The 16554-nt window shown below is 34.4% G+C and overlaps 2 protein-coding genes across 2 annotated transcripts; both read left to right on the top strand.

Moving 5' to 3' along the window:
• Positions 1–1135: 1135 nt before the first annotated feature.
• LOC120782702 (bursicon) lies at positions 1136–2900 on the top strand. The gene is made up of 3 exons (XM_040115108.1): positions 1136–1344; positions 1402–1526; positions 2578–2900. Exons 1-3 carry the CDS (start codon positions 1185–1187, stop codon positions 2842–2844), a joined length of 552 nt encoding a protein of 183 aa, XP_039971042.1. The 5' UTR covers positions 1136–1184; the 3' UTR covers positions 2845–2900.
• Positions 2901–6835: 3935 nt separating this feature from the next.
• On the top strand, positions 6836–16554 carry LOC120766525 (probable serine/threonine-protein kinase clkA). The gene is made up of 6 exons (XM_040092095.1): positions 6836–6943; positions 7102–7217; positions 13805–13887; positions 15283–15428; positions 15974–16303; positions 16373–16554. The coding sequence occupies exons 2-6, from the start codon at positions 7148–7150 to the stop codon at positions 16491–16493; spliced, it is 750 nt and encodes a 249-aa protein (XP_039948029.1). The 5' UTR covers positions 6836–6943; positions 7102–7147; the 3' UTR covers positions 16494–16554.

The raw sequence follows: 16554 nt of genomic DNA, 5'->3' as shown, positions 1-16554 counted from the left end.
CGGTGACTTGGAGGACGAGCATTACGTGGAGCTCGCTATTAGTTTAAGTAAATATTTGATTATTTTGATTTTATTATTAAATAAAGCGAAATAATAAAAAAAAAACTGAATTTTACACATTAAATAGCTATGTATGTGTTACTGTTTTTCCACTCTCTGAACAAAAGTAACAAATATTTTAACGAATGCAAAAGTGAACAATAACAAGTCGCTTACACGTTTGCCAACAGCTACCCGTCTTGCAGGGTATAGTTCTCCGACGTGAACAATTTACATATTTGGCGATTGTAGCGCTGTTTGGGTAAAAATTCATGCCAAATTTCGTGAAGATATCAAATAAAAAAGCGTTTCGACAAAGCAGCTTCTTGGGGAGAAAAGAACGTGTGAAACTTTTCAGATACGCTACCGACATACATATGTACATATATAGTCTCAACTTGACCTTGGTATATTTATTTGGGCGTGTGGTGATAATGACGAGCTTTATAGTAACAAATACTAAAGGAAGAAAGCAAAATCAACACTCAACTGAAGAAAAAGTCATAACAGCCCTTTAAAAAGCTCTATGTAAACACCTCCATTTATACATATGTTTGTATGTATCTATGTATGTGTGCCATGAATTTGGTGATAATTATACAAACGTACACTCTTATACACTAGCCTCTAGTTTAGTATACACCGTATTATATAACCGTAAGCAGTATATATGTATTCTTATGTATGAATATGCGCTAAATTTTTTCACTCCACATGTGGCAGCCACAAAATCTCAACACACATTTAGCGCTTAATGCAATTCCTGTGTCCATAATTATGCAACACAAATCATTCAGCTGAATCATGCCATGCGCACGAGGAAAATTGAGCTGCCCGAGGTGCTCGATTACCGTTAACGCTTAGTTACATTTGAGAGCATACACTAAATTGCAGCTATTAGAAAACAATTTTCGAGCATTTTGACAAGAGTAGATGCCATTAAGTCCATATATACATAAGTGCATACGTATGAATATGTAGCTCCTTAGACAGGATGTTGGATTATTCTTTGCCATAGTTTGTTATAATCGGGTATAAAATGCTGCGTAGCACGTGCAACATTCCTTTATTCGCTCAAAACTCAACGTGAGTGGTAAAAAAATAAGTGGAGATTAACGGTGGATTATACAATTAGAAAAGTGAATATGTTACGCAAGTTCAGGAATGGCAACCATTCTTCGTCAAGGACCAAAGCTGCGTCTAATCACCGTTTTGCTGCATTACTTCTTTTATATTGTATTTATTTCATTTTCTTAAGAATGAGCGCTGCTCAAGCAGAGGAAGGCGTTATAACGGGTGATAACGGTAAGTTAAAAATGTCCAGTTATAACTTTGGTAGTACTGTTCTATTGGTTTTTACAGACATCTCCCACATTGGCGACGACTGCCAAGTGACCCCGGTCATTCATGTTCTTCAATATCCTGGTTGTGTGCCCAAGCCGATACCTTCGTTCGCCTGTGTTGGACGCTGTGCCAGCTATATACAAGTGAGTGCGTTGCATAATATTGTTAATTATAAATTATAATCTGCCAAGTTAGTGGTAGTCGACATAAAAGAACTAAGGTAAACCCTTTCCTTATTGAACGGATATTCGGAAAGAAAGCCTTAATTTCTTCTTCACCTTTTATTAGGTGAGCGTAATATGGTACATTTGTGGTTGTTGTTTATTATATCGGATATACTATAGTTCCTTCCTAGCGTTATCTCCTGATAATCAGCATATACATATATGAGAATGTTGAAGGTTATATCAATTTTGCCGTGATATATTATAGAAAAGGAGAGCCATACGACCGTTCTGCCCTTTATCAAGTAGTCGACGTAGATCACATCTTGGGAATTCAGAATAGAGTGACCGTCCTTTTTCAGGCTGAAAGGGCAAATCTTGCCTTCTTCGGAGTGAGTTCGCCAGTGAAGGCCACTTTTTCGCCAGTAGACTAAATACCAAGTCTTTACCAGTCGATTCTTGTTTGATCTACAGTTTCGAAACGACACAGAAACTCCTTCGGTTTGCACTTAAACAGCATGAAATACTGAAGGAAATTGGTCTACGGGTAAGCTTGTTGTCGGGGTAAACAAATGTGGCATCCATCGCGCCGATTGTTTTCTTAATCTAATAATTCAATCAGGATGTGGGCTATGTAGTAAGAAACCAGCTATCTCAGTAATTTCACACAAATTAAATCGTAGATCGGGCGAAATTTGTCACGTTATCTTCAGCTGTTTTCTGGGCATCTGAGCTTGGCTCATCCAGAACCCACACGATACCAGGTTGAAACTAGTTAACCAATATTCTACGATAGTCAACGAAGAAAAAGATTCATACTATATTGCATCTAAGTGCTCTTTGCGATATTTTTTCGAAAAATAAGAATCTTTCTAAAATCGCGAAAACGTGCGTTAGAATAAGATTTCTTATGAGAACTCAAAATACCCACCTTATTTTAAGATGACCTAAGCTACTTTAATATGTTTTGTAGAGCATTTCTCTTCAATTTACTTTGTAAAAAATTAATTTTAATTCCGTTTTTGTTTAGGTCTCCGGTAGCAAAATTTGGCAAATGGAACGTTCATGCATGTGTTGTCAGGAGTCCGGTGAACGTGAAGCTGCTGTCTCGCTCTTTTGTCCCAAAGCTAAACACGGTGAACGGAAGTTTAAGAAAGTACTGACGAAAGCACCTTTGGAATGCATGTGTCGCCCATGCACATCCATTGAGGAATCTGGCATTGTTCCACAGGAAATAGCCGGCTATTCCGACGAGGGTCCATTAAATAATCACTTCCGTCGTATTGCCTTACAGTAGGTGAAATATTTAATTTACTTTTTTCATACTTAATGCTTATTTTCTGTTTAGCCAAAATTGGGAAGAATAATTAATGTACTGCATAAAAAAAGAAAGAAAAATATATTTATATAGCGGAAAGAATTCGCCGCATACATGCATATATGTATATGAGTACTGATTTTTAAATTTCCTTATGGTGAAATATATTAGGATGCAGAATCATCAATAGGTCTGTTAAAATTCACAACGATTGAGGACAATAAAGACGACTTTGTAAAAGTATCAAACAACCAAAAACTTCACTTAAGAGGCATCTTATAACCAAGTATTCACAATTAAAAGTAGAATAATGAGTTGTGAAGCAATTATTGTCCATTGTCATCAAAGTTCTTAAGCTCAAGAGGGTCAAATATAACTCACTTTACTTTCTAAACAAGTTTTCAACTACTAATTTGAAAAAAAGAATCAGCTTGACGGTAACAACAGAGCTAAGTTCGGAAAATTAGATAAGATTTCAAATAATTATAATTGGCCACGTAGACATTTTCCATAATCTTTTTCATATAATAAATGGAATATTTTGTTATTCCAAAGCTTCATATTTTATATAACTTTTGTTTTGAAATTTTGAAAAGGAAAATATTCAAAACTCGGCCATTAGGTCGTTATTTCTGGTAGTTTTTCTGAAAAAGGTGCCCCCGCGTTGACAACAGAACTTTTTAAACGATCATCTAAAGTAAAAAAAAAAAATCAAATATTCGCGTTGAATACTTTCAGAGCTAGAGTATTTTCATCCCTACGGATGACATGATCTAGCCAGCGTAGCCACTGTCTCTTAATTTACTGAACTATGTCAATGTCGTCGTATAGCTTGGATAGCTCATCGTTCCACCGGCTGTGGTATTCGCCGTTGCCAAAGCGCAAAGAACCATAAGCCTTCCGCAGAACCTTTCCTTTGAAAACTCGTAACGCGGACTCATCAGATGTTGGCATCGTCCATGCCCCTGCTACCTGGCTCAGTTCGAAGCAGCCCCTACTGGCAAGAGTTATTCTGCGTTGGATTCCGAGAATATCTTCGATTTCGAAGTTATGGCTGCCAACAGTGACGTGAGTACTAAGTCGCGAGTCCGATGACTGTTTGTTTGGTGTAGATATTTCGTCTTGTCCTCGTTCACTACTAGACTCATTTCCTTTGGTTTCTTATCCAGTATGGAGAAGGCAGAACTAATGCTGTGTTTGTTGAGGTCAATAATATAAATACCATCGGCGTACGCCAGCAGTTGCACACTCTTATAGAAGAATGTACCTTCTTTATTCAGATCTGCGGCTCCAATCATTTTCTCTAGAAGTAGATTGAGAAGTAGCACCATAGGGAGTCGCCGTGTCTGAAACCTCGTTTGGTATCAAACGGTCTCGGAAGGGTTCTTCTTCATCCTGACGGAGCTTTTGGTATTGGTCAACTTCAGATTACACAGCTGTGTTAGTTTGCAGGGATACAAAATTCGGACCTAGAGGCATAAATTAAGCTCCTTTTCGCGCTGTCAAAAGCAACTTTGAAGAGGTGGAGTCGAGTCTTTTTTAAGATTTGGCGCATGGTGAATATCTCGTCAGTTGTTGATTTTCCAGGCCTAAAGCCACACTGATAAGGTCCAATCAGTTTGTAGACGGTGGGCTTTAATCTTTCTTGTTTTTTCCTCCCAAACCTAGTGCATAACCCGGGGGAGTAGGGTTGGGCAAAGAAACGTCTGCTCCATCGACATGGATTGGAGAATTGAGTTTACCATCTCTTGGTGTAAATTAAGACTTATGGTCTAGGTATTAGAAAAAGGACAAACAAAAAAGTGAAAATTGTATTATTGGAAGACTCTTTAATAAAAAGTTTTGTCAAAATTTCTCGACGTGTTTGTTTTTCAAAAAAAAAAATCCTTCATTTAAGGCCTTCTAAATCAAGGCCGAAGACATGCGTAAAATTTCATTAAGATCGGTTGAGTAGTTCTACTCTGACAACACAGTTTTGAGGTTTTAAAATTTTAAGTGACTATAAAGCTGAACTCTAGTGCGCAATTTTTAAAACTGTATTTCCAAACTATTTTGAAAATTTAGGATAATATTCTATAGATGTTATATAATAAAATAAAACAATTATACGATTTTTGAAGCCGTGAAACCCGTATAACCCCTTGATAAGCTTAAAAACCGAGGAAGGTATATTTATCATAATGGTATTGTTGGGAGGAAAAGAGTTGAAAGTTAATTCGAAGTTCGAAATGTATGACATACGGTGTAGTTCTCGACTTCTGCTTAGGAATCGAAGTGCCGCTCAGCCAATGCGTGTCCCAGCGATGAAAACAAATGGTAATCGGAAGGGGCCAAGTCTGATGAATACGGCGAGTGGGGTAGCAGCTCGCAGTCAAGTACTTTGATTGTATCCTCAACCGATTTCGCTTTGTATGCAAGTGCATTGTCGTGTAAAAAAATTACTTTGCCGTGTCTTCTGCCCCATTTTGGTCGTTTTACTATAAATGCATTGTTCAAACTGATCATTTGTTGTCCGTAACGATTTGTATTGACAGTTTCAACAGGTTTTAGAAGTTCATGATAAACCACACCCTCTGATCCCACCAAACACAGAGTATTGTCTTCTCACCGAATCGCTTTGTTTTTGCAGTCGATGTTGATGGTTTTCCCGGCTTAATTCATGAAAGCTTACGCTGGAACAACGTTTACAAATCATTCACCTTTATTACGAAAATTCACGTTTTGTATAGAGGGTGTTTCAAGCGCTTTGCTCAACTTATGGTTGAAAGAAATCGGCGCAAACATGATTCGATTTGGCGCCGTTCGCAGCAACTTGTACTGACGTATGGAACGACTTGGTGCATTTGTGCATTGTGATCGGTCGATTGGCTACCAAGATCGTGTGATATCACACCGGTAGACTTTTTCTTATGGATCCTGTGTAGAGTCTAAAGTCTATGCGGACAATCCCGCTTCGATTCAGGCCCTGGTCGAAATGTTCGATCAAGTCATCGAAAATTGGATTCAACAGATGTGCCATCTGAGTGTAGACACGGCCAACATTTGGAAGAGACAATCTTCCAAAAAAAAAAGCCAAATAATGTTCTTTCTGATAATAATAAACATTCCCCATTAAATATGAAGTTTCAGTGTTTTTTTCTTTAAAAATAAGGAACCTCGAAATTGATCACCCTTTATTATCTGATTAACAATAACAATATTTACTTAAATTATAATGAATAGTTCAAATATATTTAAATATATATTAAAATGGATAGCCACCGATTGAAAGGTTACAAAAGTTCCTATTCCATCCGAATAAATTGAAAATTTCGCCAAATTCTATAAAGCAGTCTTTAGTTAATACTTCATACCTGTTTTGAGTCATAACAAGATTTGAATATAAACAAAACTTGGAAATCATGCACAAACTAAGACTCGTGTTGTATATAAAAAACAAGAATTTCGGGGGTTTCGACGACACAAAAAAACACAATGATTTTCATAAATTAATAAAGCAATAAAACGGTCGATAGTCAAAGACAAACAAACAATTATTGTGATTCGTGTTAATAGCGAAACAAAGCAAATACTCAAAATCTCTACACTAAAGAAAGAGAGAAAATCGCCTGCGGAAATCCAAGTAAACAATTTTTTCTTGAATCTTTAATTTTTGTGCTTGAGGCATATGTGGTTGTCGCTTGATGCTATTGCCTACACGAGCTTCGCTGCGCACTGAGAATTTTGTGGTTGAAGAGCACTGCTTTCGCCGCACAACAACTGCCACTTGAACTCCATTTCTCCAATGCAAAAACAACTACACACGAGCATAAATAATATTTGTCGAATCTTCACTTGCCAATATGTGTGTTTATATACATATATATATATGTATATGTGCTTTTTGTTGAACACCGACAGATCGGCTCTAATGCTAGGCATTCGTGCTGGTCGTGTTCAAGAATCAACTTAACTCGAACCTACGGGCAGACACATCAGCTGGAAGCGTCTATAAAGCCGCTGCGTACACGGTGTTGGCAGTTTAGTCGTTCATCTGCCGCGTGTGCCGTCACATTCTGTGTGCTGTGGTAATTAGCAAGTTCGTATCTTAAATCTTTCGTTTAACTATTTGTTTATTGTTGCAAACTTTAGCGTGAATTTTGTACGAAATTATTGAAAAAATAAATAAGAATAAATAAAAGAGGCGTGCATAATCGCCAATGCCAATCTAATGAGCGTGTTTGTTTATTTTTGTAGATATATAAATTTATTATAATAAATTGAAGTGGGAAGAACCGAAAATATGCAAGTTTTTGTTGGATGCGCAATTATCGTGGTGGCGTCAGTATTTGCCACCGCATCAGCTGAAGCCGGTGAGTAATCTCTGCAGCATTGCTGGCAGTTAAAGCATGAATTTATTTTTAAAGTTATTGCGAAGTGTTTTTGTGTGTGTGTTTGTGTAAATTTCCTCATAATAAGCCATAACACGAAGTGGTATTTAAGAACTTCTATCTTTCTAATTTTTAATTCTCGGATTATTTTCTTTTAATATTCGCTTACGAATACTGCAGCGCTCATCTCCATTACATCATCACCATTTTTGGGGTTTACCAGCGTTTAAGGCAGTTCTTAAAGCTTTTGCCTTTGAGCAATTGCTGCTTTGTACTCGTGTCGAGCAGCAAGTTCAAAGTAAGCTCATCAAGTTCAAGTGTATTAACACTTGGAGAAATTAGCATTGGCGTGTTAAGATAATTGAGATGTATTGATTATTAATCACACATAGTTTCCGTGTATTTTATAGAAACTTGTTATATAATACAGAGGAAAATATTCGTCATAATAATTAATAATGGAACCGCGAATTAAAATTAAATTGATTATTTTTCAATAAAAATAATAACGCATAAATTTAAAATAATACCTTAAATTATTTTTTTTAGTCAAATTAATTATTAATCGCTAAATTATGAAGATTGTTCATACAGTTGTCTACATAACTTCAGTCTATTAGTTTATTCTTTGTATAATGAAAACCAAGTCGTTAACTATGACTTTATTATATTTATTATTATCTTAAGAGTTGCAAATAATGCATTGAAAATTAATTGAATGAACATTTGAATAAATTTTTTTTTTGTAAACCCGAAAATCTTAATTAAAACTCATTTTTAAATTCCTAATCCCAATTACCACATAGAAAATTAAATTTTTTTTTTAATATAATCAAGAATACCGAATTGGTAATCCCAAGTTTATAAGAAAAAATTAAAATAAAAATGGTTTTGATTTTACCTTTTTTGTGCGCATGCGTACTGCGTGTTCTACCATTTTGAGCTACAGTTCGCTTAGAGCCATCCTATTCAATACTCTAAAGCAGTGTTCGGCAAACTTATACGTATATTCAATCGATTTATATTTTATTAATTCTTAATTCTACTCTTGGGATTAAAATTAAATTAAGCTTTAAAAAATTAAAAATTTAATTAAAAAAATAAATATTAAATTTTTCAAATAAATAAAAAATTAAATTCTTAAAACAAACTTAATTTTTAATAATTTGAAACTTTTGATTACATTTTAAATTTTAAATTATTTTCAAATAAATTTAATTTTTAATCCTAAATTTTAATCAAAATTAAAAAAAAATTAAAAGTTAAATCCCTAATTTAATTTAATTTTTTAAAACTTAATTTTTAATCCCAAATTTTAATTAAAATTAAAAAAGATTAAAAGTTAAATCCTTAATTTAATTTTTTAAAACTTAATTTTTAATCCTAAATTTTATTTAAAATTAAAAACAAGAAAAAATGTTAACTTCGGTTGCACCGAAGCTAAATACCCTTCACAGATGCATTTCTGTTAGTGACTATGTGTTCAGTTTGTATGGAAGCTGTATGCTATAGTAATCCGTTCTGAACAAGTCTTTTAGAGATTACATTGTTGCCTTAAAAAATAATATATACCAAATTTCGTGAATATATCTTGTCATGTGAAAGTTGTCCATACAAGAACTTGATTCCGATCGTTCAGTTTGTATGGCAGCTATATGCTATAGTTAACCGATCTGAACAATTTCTTCGGAGATTACATTGTTGCTTTAGAAAATAATATATACCAAATTTCGTGAATATATCTTGTCAAATGTGAAAGTTTTCCATACAAGCATTTGATTCCGATCGTTCAGTTTGTATGGCAGCTATATGTTATAGTGGTCCGATATCGGCCGTTCCGACAAATGAGCAGCTTCTTGAAGAGAAAATGGCGTTTGCAAAATTTCAAAATGATATCTTAAAAACTGAGGGACTAGTTCGTATATATACAGACAGACAGACGGACAGATAGACGGACATGGCTAAATCGACTCAGCTCGACATACTGATAATTTATATATATACTTTATAGGGTCTCCGACGATTCCTTCAGGGTGTTACAAACTTCGTGACAAACTAAATATACCCTGTTCAGGGTATAAAAATATTAATAGTTAAATATTTAATATAACTTAATATTTTTAACGTAATTTAATTTTTAATTCAAAATTTTTATTATAATTAAAGAAAGAATTTAATATGGATTCCTATCCACTGATTGTCGTTTTACATCTTAAACTACATTGCAAGAGTAAAAAAGTTTCGGCTGCACCCGACATTAACTTCCTTACTGGTTAATTATCGCTTTGGTAGTTTCCATTTTTTAATTCCGACCTTTCATTTAAAAAAGGAAATTAATTAGAAAACTGGTAATTATCGTACCTATATATTCGTAATATATGTTATTATTGTAAATTACAACTTATATTTTACCGCCCACCAAGCTTTTTGTGTTGTAGATGTCTTTGATTTTTGGAAAAACCTTGTTCATTTAATTTTTCAATCAATAATATTGTCATGAACTCGATAATGAATGATGACAAGATATAATTTTTGTGATAATAACAACAATTATACGCTTTATTGCGGTAGAGGTTTCCAATGTCTAAGCTTCATCAATGAATCAGCTGCGATTGCTCACTTCAAGGTTCGTTAGACAGATTCACGCGCCGTAGTTATTTGCCTGTACACCTTTTTATTTTTTGCAAAGTGACTGCTTCTGAAAAAAGTCTTTCTTTTTTTGTGAAATAATTTAGTGTGGCCTTAAAAACAAAATATTTATAAAAAATAATTAATTCTTCGATCATTACCTGAGATCTAAAAAGATCGTGTGATGATTTCAAGTTGATCGGTGAAACCATTGCTGAGACATTTGCCTGGGCGACTAGGAAAAGGAAAACAGGAGTTCAAGAACAAAGTATCACAAGTTTTTCCGTAACCGTTTGTCGGATTAACTTCAAATTTTTGAACAATATATCTAAATAAATGTATCAAATGTACAAAATCGATTTTATGAAATTCACAAGTGGTTATATATGTAGATGGTACTTTTCAAAATTTACTATTTACTATTCAGAACCAGCTCCCGTTCCTTATACATAGTTATAGAGATATCCATAAGTTATTTGACTAAAAGTCAGATTTGCAATTACTCGTATCTCATGAGACAGCAATAGAATATCTTCATTAATAAAAAGAAATGTTAATACTACTACATCATATCCCTCTAATGCATTGCTTATAAGGGCTTTCCAACATTTCGCTGCCGGCTAATGTAGGGAAAGGGTAATATAAAGTTAAGTCTTTGCTTTTTGAATTTGTTAGGGAGACCGCTGTCGAATATGGTAGATGATCGACTAGTTTATAGGGTAAGTCCTTCTAACATTTGCACTGAGTGACGTTGCGTTTTCGTGCAAGATTAGAAATTGCAATTTTAATGATCTTAACTACCCTATTTAACTTCATTTAAAGGTTACCCAACCTAATTTCATTTTCATCATCCACGTCACGTTTGCCGGTTCATAATTTAATTGAGCAAAACGTGTTAAGCTTTGAGATATTCATTGGTTGAAATAACTTTAAGTTTAACTTTGTTTATGTTTGGCTATGAATTATGATTATGACGCGAAAAAGTAGTGTTTAGTATATTGTATTCGATTCGACATCGGTTACATAATAATTGGTATAATTCCTATATTCATTAGGGTGAGATTAATATATTTTCTTTTATAAATCAAATAACATACCCTCAAGATCCAATTTGAACTGGACTGTTACTTTTACAATGCGCTCGTAAATCGAACCGATACATAATTTTCCCCTAGATTGGTGGAATCTTTTGTATAGTAGTGTGAAATATCAAATGAAATAACGGCTACGGAATCGTTGAAAATGTTACGAAAGTTGTTTGGGGAGTTAACTTTGCTTGAAAAACACTGTCCTGGTATTGTAGAGATACTGTAGGCAAAAAATAGTAAGACTTTGTTCATAATTTTAAAATTCTTAAATTATTCTTCACAATATTTCTCGTCCCCTCAAAGTAATACATTTGTGCCAACGTTATTTCCAATCCTCCAAACAGTTGGTAATATCAATATCCGGAATAAGCAATACGCATAGCGATTCACGATTAATGTCATTATACTTAAATAGTATTCTTTGTTCACAGTTTGACTGGTCGGAAGGAATTCGGAGTGTACCACACCTCGGAAACCGAATAAAACTACCAACATAACCTTGATTTTTAGCCCCGCTTTGACGTGGGTTTTCGGCTTCGGCTCACCTTTGCCACGATATTCGGCTGATTGATCGTCCACTTCCGGGTCGTAAGCATAGATATAAGATTCATTGCCTGCAATAATACGTTTCATGACATTCTGGTAGTCGGAAAGTATTGTTTCTCAGACGTTAACGCAACGCCGTTTTTCGAAAAAATTAGCGAGTTTGGAACCAATCATGCTTTCACTTTCTTAGGTCCAAATGATCTTTCAAAATGGTTTTCCCTGATTCTTCCGATATTCCAACGATGCCAGTTAGATTTTTAATTGTTAAGCGTCGATTCTCAAGCACCAATTCCTCTATTTAATTGAAGTGTTAATCATCAGTTGATGTTGATGTCCATTCTGGATGTGGTTCGTCGTTAACACGTTCTCGATCCTCTTTGAATGATTTGTTCCAAAGAAAAATACATGCTCGCGACACAAAACTATCACCGAAGGTCTTCTCCAACATCTTGAACGTTTCGGCACCAGAAATTTGATTCTGCGCACGAATTTTAATGAAAGTTTTTGTTGAATAATTTTATTCTTCGTGTTAAAACGCCGATTGCACTTTTTGTACTTCAGAAAATCATATATTGGACACTAATGATTATTTTGATATGACATTTGGCATTATTGTGACTCATTTTGGCCAAACACCCCACGGGAGTCATCGCTCAGCTATTGTTTTTGTAACATGAGTCCAATAACCCAATATAAATAATCACCAGACAAATTCTGTGCGTCGTACACAAAGAACCAAATACACACAAACTGATATATGGGGGTCAAACTTCACACGAACATAAAAAAGAGGTTGTACCAATGCAACAAAGCCGTTTTTTTAATTCGGTTTTTTTATCTTTCTGCTTATATCATATCTGCTTATATCTGTTACTTTTAGTACTGATATGTATATTTACTCCTATATAGGAAACTGCTCATTTTCATGTCGTTAAAAAAATAAATTAAAAATTTTTAAAAGCTTGGTTCATTCTTATCGCTCACCTTAATGTACTACATATGTATATGTATGCAAACACCTGTACAGTGGTGTAATCAACACGTCATTTACGTGCTAATCGCCAATTACATTGACTAAGTTTTATTACAAACTTGAAAATCTACTCAGCGATTATATAGAAAACAATAAAAATGATTCAAAGGAAAATGAAGCATTTCAGCGAATAAACTCAATGAATTCGCTTTTAAAGAAAACCGCTTCAACGCACAACTAGAATATAAAAAATCGTTTTCCACTGAAATAAGGTATTTATATACATATGTATGTTCCATTAAAATAAGTTCAGTCTCCTATCATTCTTCAGAATCAAAACTAAAATATATACTATGAAATAAGAAAGAGAATCATTACAGTAATGAGAACACTAAAAAGCAATCGTAAAATGCGCTTCGTGTTCTTTCAGTCTCATTTAAGTACCTGCTGCCATATGCCGTTATTTATAAGTGCAATTAAAACGGTAGATTGCTAAAGATTCTTATAAATGTTTGCAAAAACCAAATTAAGCGCTGAAACAATGGGAAAACAATGAATTGAACGCAAACTTTCTATGTTCCATGGACTTTTGTGCGATGCCAAGAGCAAGACAAGAAGACCGAGACAAAATTTCGAGAGCTTAGAAAGTTTGAAAATCACCGAAATAACAAAAAAAAAATAACTTGTAGATTGTTTTGCGATGGGCTACTTTCGCCACTAAAGCGTATCAAGCGCTCGTATGAGTAAATCTAAATTATGGGGTTTTCGCATTTTCTTTTTTGTTTTGCTTCTTAATTTGCCGTTTTTTGTTTATACGAAACATAGCGAACACTATAATTTGTATTTGTTGTATTTCGCTGTATTTTTGTTGCCAAAACGAAATAGAATTAATTAACAATAGCGAGAAAAACGATAAAAACATAAAAATATTGTAATCAAAGCAAAGCAGCTTAACTAAAGCCAAAAACAACAAAGAAAACGCAAAAAAACTTTGTATAAACACAAACATACATATGCACAAGCAAATAAAAAAATCGCACATGCGTGTGTGCTTTTGAAGCGCTTGTGGCTTTCTGGACTTTCGTAAGCTGTTCAGCCGGTAGTGGACTTGGCAAGATATCGCATTAAAAATGCTGAAAATTTGTATAAAAAGCAGAATTTATAATTAAAAGATTTGACGTAACATGCTATCCATATAAGCTGCCGTTTGTTAAGAAAATACGCGCATTGTTGTATAACCTCTACGCAGGTTTTCATATTAAAATCAAACCTTTCACTTTCAATGTAAATTTTTTAAAACTAAAAGTGTTATTAAATACATTTCTTGTTTACAGATGCTGGTTTCTTCATACCGAAAGCCTTTTACACGCTCGATGCTGAGGGCCACAAAACACAGCCTCATCCTGTGAGTCCACATGTGAGTATAAAAAACCATCCATGAAATGCTTTAGGGGCACATCCAGTGTGGTAGTCTAAAAAGCCGATTTCTGGCATTAAAAAAAATTTACATTATGCATTTTTTTTTTAATTTAAATGTATATTAATACACAGTAAAATTCTGGTAGAAAAGAAGATCTATTTTTCGAGTTGCATCCGATTTCCGAAGCGCCAAAAACTGGTCCTTCGCTGATGCGGTGATACAGGCCTTCTCTGTGCAGCAAACCTAAAAAAAATTCTTTTCCAGAAGCAATGATCCATGATCAATTTCAAAAAAAAAAATAAAAAATGATAAACTCTTGGCGTTTTAAAATAAAGTCGGTGTTTATCCAAAATTTTGGTTGTTTTTTACCTACCAAAAATCGATATTTGATTATTTCATATTTAGTATGTAGTATTTGTCTCCGAATAATAACTCTAGCAAATTTTGAAAATGTAGTTTTGAAGAAAAACCGTTTAAAGATAAACTGACGGTGCTGATTGAGCTGAGTAGCTGAATTTTTAAGATAACGATTTAAAATTTAAGTGTGTTTTGTTAAAATATGATACACATTTTTTAATTTTGCCTTTAACTGTTAAGTTAGGTTAGGTTAGGTTAGGTTTCAGACTGATGCCTGTGACATCGGGCCCGTAGATTTCATTTACATAGTTGAAACACGGTACCCTTGTGATGCCAAAACTCCTATCGAAAGATCGAAGACTTTCAGCTATCGACAAAGCATCTTGAGTTCATAATAAAACTATTCTTCTATAATGTCGCGTATGAGGGAAATGTTCTACGGATCAGTCTCCACAACTTTGCTTAATATAGCCCATAGTATATGGATCTAAAACCGGTACGAGCCAGTGATTTTTAAGGCGAATCAACTCGCTCTAAACCGCTCTTATGTATACATCCATAGATATATGCCGAATGCGGAGTGTTTAGTTAAAAATCATAAGTTAAGACGACATGAGCGTTGCTGCGGGCAAGTGGTTCAATGAATCTCCTTTGTTTTACGAACCTAATTTTTGATAAGTGTTCCTTAAGCTCGCGCGAAGACGTTTATCGTTTAGTCTTGCACCGCAAATGAAAGTGCTCTTTCTTGAAAGCTCCAGTATGAGCTTGCTTTGGAATTGTAAATAGTTCTCAGCGCTATCGTTTGCTTGTAAAAATAGTTAATTAATAAAATCACCTTCTTGATCTGGAAAAATCAGTTGTTTCGTTGGTTTTCTAGCGATGCTATTGCAATAGTTTTAAAGAATTTCTACCAATAACTGTTAGTTTGGAAACGACTCGAAGCTAGAATTACTTTATCGGTTAGTTTTGAAACTGGGATGTTGCACGTTAATTCAAAGTCATTATTCATTGAAATTGTTGTATTATTCTTCACAGACTGCTCAGTATCTGCGCCGCTTGCGTCGTCAAACTTTCAGTTCCTCATCATCTTCGTCGTCATCATACTCGTCATCTGGTAATGGACGTCCTATTGTTTTTGGTCATGTTAGTACAACTTCAAGCAATCCTAGTGGAACCGTGAGGTAAGTAAAATCAAGTTGATTGGGAAACATTTGTGGAAATTAATGTTTGGTATGATAGATGTTTTAACTTAATTAGTTTGGCAAAGTTATGAGATCTAGATCGGTCGTTTCTTGCAAATAACCGGTCAGTCTTAGATAATTTTTTTGACGTAACTACATAAAAAGTAATCCACAGTGCGAAATCGCAAGATCAGGGTAGAAAATTGACGGATGGGATTTAAAATGACGTAGGTATCCCAAAAGTCGGGAATTAAGTGTCTTTACTTAAATGTTACTTATCAAAGTCTTAGTTATAAATGTGAGAGACTAGTTTTCACTTTGCTCTCAAGGAAATTCTATTTTTTCTAAAAATAAAATTATATAGTATATCTGTATACGTAATAATTCAAGCAACCTGGTTTATATTTGGAGAAGGGCTGCTGTAGTTGAGACAATTTGAGAGTTTTTGCATTAAAAAATATGTGTACCCCATATATAAAGTTTATTGGAAGAAATTAATTCCAAACGTTTTGAATTTATTTGTTTGCTTCTTATATACTTTTCAGCATAAGCCAGCGCTTTGGTGACGATGGCAGTTCATCGTATTCACACAATACACCCAATTCGGCTGTTTACTATCCCACGGGAAATAGCGGTGGTTATAGCGACGACTATAACAATGGTCAATATGATAGTAGTAGCAACAACTACAACAATGGTCAATATGACGCTAATAGCAACCAGTATGGTAACTATGATGACAATACAAACGCTGGTAATTACAACACTGTACCACATTATTCATCGGTCTCTGCCTCTTCATCATTGCAATCCAACGGCGGTCCGGTCGTCTTCAAAACCGAACAGTCAGTGACATCGAATAAGGCAAACCCTAAGTATGTGCTGCCTCGTTTCTTAAATTCTTGAGTTGAGTTAATAAAAAATATCAATTTTTTTTCCTAAAGTGTTCAGAATCGTTTCGGTGGTGATGACACACCTCAAACGGTCAGCAAAACAGTATCCACTACCGGTTACATTGACGAGAAGGGCGTTGTACACTCGAAGACAACCACCACAAAAAATTAACTTAATATAATTGAATTTTTAATTTAGTATTTTTATTTTTTTTATTCACATAAATTTTGTT

This window comes from Bactrocera tryoni, chromosome 1 (genome assembly GCF_016617805.1).
Source record: "Bactrocera tryoni isolate S06 chromosome 1, CSIRO_BtryS06_freeze2, whole genome shotgun sequence".
NCBI lineage: Eukaryota > Metazoa > Arthropoda > Insecta > Diptera > Tephritidae > Bactrocera > Bactrocera tryoni.
Note: the sequence above shows the minus strand (reverse complement) of the source record. Positions and strands in the feature narration are given on the sequence as shown.

Excerpts from the sequence above, each read along its gene's own strand:
- LOC120766525 (XM_040092095.1), top strand. The coding sequence starts at position 7,148 with ATGCAAGTTTTTGTTGGATGCGCAATTATCGTGGTGGCGTCAGTATTT. Across the intron at positions 7,218-13,804 it reads CACCGCATCAGCTGAAGCCG|ATGCTGGTTTCTTCATACCG; the intron begins GTGAGTAATCTC and ends TCTTGTTTACAG. Across the intron at positions 13,888-15,282 it reads CTCATCCTGTGAGTCCACAT|ACTGCTCAGTATCTGCGCCG; the intron begins GTGAGTATAAAA and ends TATTCTTCACAG.
- LOC120782702 (XM_040115108.1), top strand. The coding sequence starts at position 1,185 with ATGTTACGCAAGTTCAGGAATGGCAACCATTCTTCGTCAAGGACCAAA. Across the intron at positions 1,345-1,401 it reads CGTTATAACGGGTGATAACG|ACATCTCCCACATTGGCGAC; the intron begins GTAAGTTAAAAA and ends TGGTTTTTACAG. Across the intron at positions 1,527-2,577 it reads GCTGTGCCAGCTATATACAA|GTCTCCGGTAGCAAAATTTG; the intron begins GTGAGTGCGTTG and ends GTTTTTGTTTAG.